Source organism: Camelina sativa, chromosome 4, assembly GCF_000633955.1.
Source record: "Camelina sativa cultivar DH55 chromosome 4, Cs, whole genome shotgun sequence".
Classification (NCBI taxonomy): domain Eukaryota; kingdom Viridiplantae; phylum Streptophyta; class Magnoliopsida; order Brassicales; family Brassicaceae; genus Camelina; species Camelina sativa.
Genome location: NC_025688.1, coordinates 25,775,017 through 25,783,260, shown reverse-complemented (window position 1 = coordinate 25,783,260; position 8,244 = coordinate 25,775,017). Strand labels below are relative to the sequence as shown.

At 35.4% G+C, this 8,244-nt stretch overlaps 1 protein-coding gene and 2 pseudogenes across 2 annotated transcripts; 1 reads left to right on the top strand and 2 right to left on the bottom strand.

Annotated features, from left to right (window-relative positions):
- Window positions 1-2,139, bottom strand: part of LOC104782466 — a 2,643-nt pseudogene extending 504 nt beyond the window's left edge.
- Window positions 3,234-5,702, bottom strand: LOC104782465 (auxin transporter-like protein 1). 2 transcript variants are annotated; one of them, XM_010507403.2, is made up of 8 exons: window positions 5,511-5,702; window positions 5,380-5,421; window positions 5,093-5,239; window positions 4,818-5,003; window positions 4,615-4,727; window positions 4,227-4,508; window positions 3,941-4,148; window positions 3,234-3,812 (listed from the first exon to the last, which is right to left on the bottom strand). In XM_010507403.2, the coding sequence occupies exons 3-8, from the start codon at window positions 5,225-5,227 to the stop codon at window positions 3,354-3,356; spliced, it is 1,383 nt and encodes a 460-aa protein (XP_010505705.1). In that variant the 5' UTR covers window positions 5,228-5,239; window positions 5,380-5,421; window positions 5,511-5,702; the 3' UTR covers window positions 3,234-3,353. The 2 variants fall into 2 exon arrangements, with proteins under 2 accessions (XP_010505705.1, XP_010505704.1); XM_010507402.2 differs by having other exon boundaries at window positions 5,093-5,236.
- LOC104782464 overlaps window positions 7,329-8,244 on the top strand; it is a 4,207-nt pseudogene continuing 3,291 nt past the window's right edge.

Here is an 8,244-nt window from a genome sequence, read left to right as displayed (position 1 = left end):
CTTAGCTTCCTAATATGTATTTCAATTCTAATTACAGGAGCTCATGATTCCTTCACTTGTCCCACCTCGTTTCTCTCCTCCTCCTCTTCTGTCCACGTACTTGCATGAGAAGCTCTTTTAGTTCTTCACAAAGAGGTTCTTTAGTCTAATGATCTCATCATCATCACCATCACTATCCTCCTTTGGATCCGTCTCTTCCTCCTCCTCACTTAGCCATCCACAGTGAAGATTCTCGACACCTAATAAATTATTTCGACCTCAGTAGAAGAATGTTTCATGTGTTGAGATTGTTAATGGCAATGAGTAAAAGCTTTTACTACCTTCAACAGGACATGATGCAAAATCTGCTGATGCTTCTCCCAAATGAAAAGTTGCAGATGATGGGTCTATGACTGCTTCGCTAGTGATTGATAACTCATGAGCTTGGTCTCTTCCATGCTCAACATCCATGTCCTGCACCAGCTCCTGCTCCTGTATTACAAAAGATGGATCATACTGCAAGTTAAATAGCACCTGGATATACCAAGTTCAAGAAACCAGTAATAGTTTCTGATCAAGCAAGCAACACGAATCACAACAATGAAGCAACAAATCACATTTGCAGATGATGGGTCCATGACTGCTTCGCTAGTGATTGATAACTCATGAGCTTGGTCTCTTTCATGCTCAACATCCATGTCCTGCACCTGCACCTGCTCCTGCTCCTGTATTACAAAAGAAAATCATACTGCAAGTTAAGTAGCATCTGGGTATACCAAGTTCAAGAAACCTGTAATAGTTTCTGATCATGCAAGCAAAACGAATCACAACAATGAATCAACAAATCACATTTTCTTCTTCTTGTTCTTGAACCAGTTGGTTAGGTTGTTCTTTTCCAGCTATTTCTTGGTTCTGATCCTCAACCATCACTTCATTTTGATTCTCAGGCAATTGGTTGGCTTGTACCTCAACCAGTTGTTGGTTTACTTTCTCTTGCTTTTCAAGACAAATAGAAAGGAGGGAAGCATAGCTATCATCTTCAATCAAATACCATTGGTCTTCACCATAGACCTTAAATCCAAAGTGGGGGTATAGCGTTATTTTCAAAGTTTCAAGGTAAATGTTATCAACGAAGGAAAAAAAAAAAAAAAAAGGAGATCCTGAAACTAACGAACAAACCTCTAGCAATTCCTTAATACTCTGAGTGATGACACGCTCCTGAAACCCAAGATCTCTCATGCGGTCTCGTGCTGCATCCTCTCGCATCAATCCAGCCTTCTGCAAGAAGGGGAAAGAGAAGTAGCAATTTGAAACCATAGAAAAGAGAGACAATCATAGAAGGAAACAAACAAGAACAACACCCATCAGACTGATTTGCTATTTCTCCTTGAGAATCATTTGAACAAACGAAACAAACCACCACCTCACTGTTCTGAGAATCATTAGAGTGTAGTGACATAACACACTAATTTTCTCATTTATCTCCATAGTCGTCCTTCTACCCTAATGTTTATGCCTACGCTTTTCTCTTACTTTTCCACTAAACTTTCTAAAAACTATATGATCCAACAGGTCATAATCCTTTTACTAGCTACCCTGCATTTTAAATTTTTTTTTTTTAAAAAAGTAAAGCTTATACCTTTCTTCTTCCTCTGGGAGCCATTTGTATCCCTCTGTAGCTTCTTGAGACATTGGAGGACAAAAGTATTAGTCTTTGGGTTGAAATCAAACCAAACAGTGGTCTGTTTATTACAAACCTATGCAACAAAATCAACTGTCGACGAACAAACTAAGAAACAAAACAAAAAGTTCAGCTCTTTCCCCAAAATTCCAAAACAGTAACACTCACTAGATATAAATAAATAAAAAATGTCCTAAAAATTTCAAACCTAAAGAGAATCACAACAAAACCCACAAACACCAGCTTCATGACGCAGCAGACAATGACAATGTGATGAGTTGTTTCGTTCAGATTTTGATAGGGAAAGAGAGAGCTTACGGGCGGAGAAGATACAATCGGCGTGCGACGGTGGTAGGTTTCTTAAGAAAAAGCCGCCAATCGCCTCTTCGTGTCCCAAGTCCCAAGTCCCAAGATGCTTCTTCTTCTTCTTCTTCTTCTTCACGAGTTTCTAAAGCGGAAAATAATCAAAATTAGTAATTAAAAAAAATAGTGGACAAAATTATAATAAAACTAGTATTATTTGTTTTCTCATTCAAGTCAACCATTTTCTTATTGGTTACTACACTACCACTATACCGGTCAGGTTTTGCGAATAAATTTAATAAACCCTCATGACACATATTCTTCTTACTTAGACATTTAAACAAATCAAATACTATATACATTAGCAAAAATAAATTAAAACAATTAAATATATATATATATATATATTGAGCAAATTTCCAGATCATTATTTCAGGTAGAAAATGTTCTACGGACCAGAAGAGAAAGTTCTTTTATTAAGCGAAATTGACGATAATTTTCCATCTATGCTTTGTAATGACCCTATTTATAGTTCTCCATCAAGCCTCCATTTTTTTGAATTTCAAAAATATCCTTTTTAATACACCTAATTTCAAAAATGTCCACATATATTGCCTATTTGCAATTATATCTCTTTTATAAAGTTTTATATAGGTTTTAAGTTTTCTAGATGTCTTAGAATATTCTAAAAGGTTTTGTAAAGAATGAACATTTTTGAAAAAGGAATAATTGAAAATAAACTAACATTTTTGAAAAAAAAAATGTATTGTAAAAAGGGTATTTCTCAAAATTCTCATTTTATGGATATAGGACTGAAGTGTATTAAATCATATAATGTTACAAGAATTTAAATTAACATGGCACTACTAATTATAATTAGTTAATGGTTTTTATTTTCACCTAAAGTTTCTTGCAACTGTAAAAGAAATTAAGATTGTATTATAAGGTTTGGCATAGAAATTGAGATTAAATAAATAATTTTGAGATTAAAGAGAAATTGACATTATCAAATAGAAGTACATTGATGTTTGTTTGTGTGTGTGTGGAAAGGTTTAGATGAAGGGGTGTGATTTTATTTTTAATAGATAGTTTTTCCTACTTGTTCCAGTTTCGAATAGATCAAATATAACTCGTTATCCGTACAGATCAAAAGAAACTAAATATAATTTGAAATTTGTGCCTGGTATCAAGATTCTATATGTTGTTTACCCATGGTTCGAAAACATTATAAAACAAATAAATTGCAACTATATATTCAACTGGGAGTGTAGAGAATTTTTAAATATATCTCAAGTTGAAAATTTTAAGTTCATTGTGCATAAAACACTAAAAAAAGGAAAGAGTACATTTATTCAGAAACGCTCCCTTGTCCAATGGGGCGGAGCAAATGTCAGTGATGCGGCCGTGGAGGAGGACACTGATAACATTTAGCAAAGAGGCCAAAAGTATCAACTTGTTTAATGAAATTAGTCATACTCGCCCATCCTCCTAACCCAAAACCAACCACCAACACCCAAACGACCACCACAACGTTCACCACATACGCACCTCTCCAACCGCCTATCACTGCCGGTGGCTTCTCCGCAGCGTTCAGTCGGGAATAAGCAGAGCGGTAGGTGAGGATGTGAGCGAGTGATGGGATAATGTAGACGGTGAACGTGACTAGAAGTGCACCAACGGCTGAGTTAATGGGACCAAAGAAAGGGAAGATTATGGCTAAAAACCAAATCGGTATCACCACAGGCAATCTTGTGACCGCTCGTAGCAAAATACTATTTGTCTCGTGCATTCCGATCACTTTCTCCCACACGAAATATAGCGGCGTGCACGCGAACCCGAATGTTATAAACTGCATGCATTAGAGAGACTATCACACCAAAAAAATCAAACCAAACCGGTTTTTTGGTAAATCCTGGTTTAGACCTCTTATTTTGAATTGAACGTAACCCCAAAAAAAAACAAATGTGTGAAACTAACCTGGTGAATGAGCATGAGGATAACTGCAGCATCACGCCACGGTGAGTTAGGAAGGAGGGAGAAAGCATTAGCATGTGTGAGAAGCTGATCTCCAAAGGCCCAGTAGACAGAAATAGCCGATGGAATGGTTAAGGTGAAGACATAAAGTGTAGCCAATAGATATATGTACTTAAACTTTCTTGGCCTCCACATTGCATGCATTATCTCTCTGTGAATTCGAATGATTTGTATGTCAAACGTGAAACAAATGCGAACATACACAATGAAGGTTTATAGGAAAACTCACACCGTAACAGCATGGCCACCAAAAGTGTACAATATATTCGTGGCTCCAGTGAAATACAGAACCAACTTAGTTGGACCGGAATGAGTCACTCCTTCGACCTGTCCGTGTACAATAGCCGCGATGGTGAGGTACCAAGCGGTGTAAGTGGTCATTCCAAGACCAAGAAAGGACCATATCCTATAGTTGTGAAACGAGGGTATGAACACTGTGGTTGCACAACATGCTCCGAATATGTAAGTCCATGTCCTCTTGTCTAGCTTGTCGTTTATGTAATATATGTTACTGTCCATTATTGTTACCCATACGATTAAAAATCAAAAATCAAAAATCAAAAATATGGTGTTATATTCAATTAATATCGAAAAAAAAATTGAGATCTTAAACCAACCTTGCACAAGCGATGAGTTGGATAACAGAACCAAAGAGAAGAAATGTACAGTTGAATGTTAATCCAATTGCTTTCCAATATGGACCAAGCAAACCATCTAACACTTCGAACCACTGCGATTAATGCTTTAACGAGATATAACAATCGCGGATTAAAGAAATCTAACGGTGGAGATTGAATATAAGAGTTTTGTGAGTGTGAACCTGAATGACATGGTTGTTGAAGTTAACATTTTGTTTCTCTTTTCGACTTCTGTACTCAACGTAGAGAACACTGATGAGATAAGCTGTCCAACTTCCCATAAAACCATAGAGGATCTGTAGAACTACACCTGATGCCATTCCCATTTGTGAAAATGAATAAGGTAGTGTCAATAAAACTTGAGCAACCTGCCAACAAATTACAATTGTATGTTTAATACATAACATGACCGATGATATAGTGGTTTTAGTGTGTGAAATTTGATTGAAATAAAAACCTGGTTCGATGCACAGCTGAACCAAGCATCATAAACAGAACCACCATGCCATAGAAAGCTCTTCATGCTTGACTCATCTCCTCTCTCTTCAGTCTCATTCTCCATTATTCCCTCTTCTGTTCCCTTAATCGACATCTTCAAAATCTGCTTCATAAATCAAGAACCAAAAAAAGATTTGGAAACTCTGCTTTTTTTTGAGTATGCAACTAATTCCAAATGGTGTTATTGGTTTTATTGATATGAAGATGAGTGACTGTAGGTAAGAAGAGAGAGTGAAGAACAGTTACCTAATTACTCTTGTCTACTAACAATGGTACTGCTTCTTCCACCTAAACAAAGAAGTTAACTACATTTATACGCAAAACTTTGTATAAAAGTTACATTAAAAAAACGTAGAGGGAAAGACAATTTTTGGAACCTTTTAGAACAAAGAAACAAGGGAGAATTATCTCTGTTCCTCTGTGTTTCGTTCTTCTATATCTCTCTGACTCTCCTCTTTGTCTTTTAATTGATGTTTGCTTAATTGAAATTAATAAGAAAGGAAATGAAAGATTATCAGCTTATCAGTTTCTCAAAGGGGTCCCTGAGTCGTTTCAAGAGTTTGGAAATACTTTTTATGATTGTTTTTGGTCAAAATCAGAGAATACAAAAATATAAAGATACCGTTCTTGTTATTTGTTACCTTAGTATCATCAATTGGAAAATCGAGTAATATTCGTATTTAATTGTAAAAATACAATCACATCACATAATTCATAGGCCACGGTGTAATTTTCCATAAGTTTAGGATTCTTGAATTTAAAATTTTATATTTCTTTCCTAAAGAAAAACTTTCTTCCCTGAATACAGGTTTTAGAGCTAGTCAGCAAGATTACTGTCAACTTTGTGACAGCTATTTCTGGTTTTAAGTTTTAACTTTTAAGAAAATTAAGTGTAATCATATTTATAATTTTCAAAACTGAGGATGTGCCATTCATTATGGTGACCTTAATTTTTTCGTTTTAGTTACCGAATTATAACTAGAGTTACTGTTTTGTGTTAACGTTTAAAATATTAATTTTTAATTTAACTTTTTATTTTCTAATATTTGTAGGGTATAAAAGTAATAATAAGCACTCCCTATCTTCTTTACTCTTTTCTACAACTTTTTGTATTGTCATTATTACAACAAATTCGCAAGATGGATGATATTTCTCTGTCTTTTCCTCTTTTTCTAGCAAAAGTGTTCGGATAAAATATTTGTTCCTTACTAAATCTTTATTGAGAATTTTGGTAAAACTGTGCGATTGATTGTCATCATTTTATAATCAGCCAGTTTTGGTGGATACAATTATAATATGACTAAAGATTAATTTCTTCGTTTGAATTCATTCCCAAGAGCAAACTGCAAAACATATATGAAAAGCATAATACATTAGAATCCACAACAATTGCAATCATGGCTTAAATTCAAAGAGTATCCTATATACACATCATCATCATCATGCTCTTCTTTTTAAAAAGCGAGCCTTCTCATTGTTTTATACACTTTAACGATCGATCTCTGAAAATTCTTCAGTAGTGTTTATATTTGGGCTGGCTTATAACTTTCTCATAAAAAATAAAATAATAATAAAGAAATGAAAATACATAAAGAAAAAAGTAGAGGCTTCAGCTTCACTCAATTCTTTTTCATATAATTGGTTCTCATATTGCGAATGAGCTGAATAAGTTAGCGTCTCAAACATGAGATTAATATATATAGGAAATAAGCATAAAAAGGAGAAAGAAATAAACAAATTAAAGTTCGTTTAGCCATGCGAAGTGTTTCCAAATCCTAACAGAACCATGTTATGTTCTGCATTCCAACACACCCTCTCTACGCTCAAGGTCCTTAATGAACTTTCATGATGCTCTGTATCCAACGTCCAACCATATGTGTGAATTCTAAGGCGTAAGGATCTTGCGCCAAAAAGGATAATCCACAATTACAAACATGTGTATAAGATTATGAATCTTAAAGTATGCACTATGCACCAACGTTTTATTCAATGGTAATATTGGGCTAAAAAGCTCTTTCGACACACATCTCAAGCCCAACTTATAATCGCTTATTACCACAAATCCAACAAATATAAACCGTTAGATCTAGGTCATCCCACAAACTAAACCCTAATCGTTAAAACCTTCCATACACCGGAAACTATATAAACCCAAAACTTCTCTTCAACTTGTCGTAATCGTACGCAGTGTTTTGTTTGTTTGTTTCTCTCCTTACTCGTAAAAAAAAAAACAGTTACAGAGGTTAAAGAGACGGCGCCATTTCGCTGTCCGCCTTGTACGAGCTCCAACTTCGTCTAGGCCCTCGATTTTGCTATACCCCAAAATTAGGTTTTCTAACTCAGTTTAGCATTTGAAGTAGCAATGGCGGTGAAAGCAACAAAGGCGGAGAAAAAGATCGTTTACGACTCGAAGCTTTGTCAGCTTCTTAATGAGTACCCTCAGATCCTTGTCGTTGCGGCTGATAATGTTGGATCCACTCAGCTTCAGAACATTCGGAAAGGCTTACGAGGCGATTCGGTTGTTCTGATGGGGAATAACACTATGATGAAGAGATCTGTGAGGATCCATGCTGATAAAACTGGCAATCAAGCTTTCCTCAATCTCCTTCCTCTTCTTCAGGTTTCATTTCTCTCTTGGATAGTTGTTTTCATTTGGATAAAGTATTGGTGTTTGGTTTTCTTTGATGAAAATTATGGTTTTGTTAAGTGGAGAGTTTTATTTGGTTTGTTGTTGAAATGTATGAAACAGGGGAATGTTGGGTTGATCTTCACCAAAGGTGATGATACTAAGATTTTTGTGTCTATCCTAGCAGGTCTCAATTAACCTTATGCAGTTGTAGTACAGAAGGTGTCAATCCAAATGGGAAACTTTACTAACAATCGAGATGCAATCAAACAGTCACAAGTTAAGCCAGATTCAAAATGAGTTTTTGTCTAACAACCTAGAGTGAACGAGATGCAAGAACAAAACGAGTTTGCAGAACAAGAGCTAAAATGCAATAACTTAAGAGAGCAAAAACAAGCTAAACGAGCATAGACAAATGAGCAAGCTATTGGAACAGAAATAAAGAACAAGCTTAAAGATGCAGAAACAATCAGATAAAATAGAAG

What these genes read in the sequence shown, in the direction of transcription:
- LOC104782465 (XM_010507403.2), bottom strand. Translation starts at nt 5,227, where the DNA reads ATGTCGATTAAGGGAACAGAAGAGGGAATAATGGAGAATGAGACTGAA. An exon ending in TCAACAACCATGTCATTCAG is followed by an intron (nt 4,728 to 4,817) that starts GTTCACACTCAC and finishes CATTAATCGCAG; the next exon opens with TGGTTCGAAGTGTTAGATGG. An exon ending in GGTGGCCATGCTGTTACGGT is followed by an intron (nt 4,149 to 4,226) that starts GTGAGTTTTCCT and finishes TCGAATTCACAG; the next exon opens with AGAGATAATGCATGCAATGT.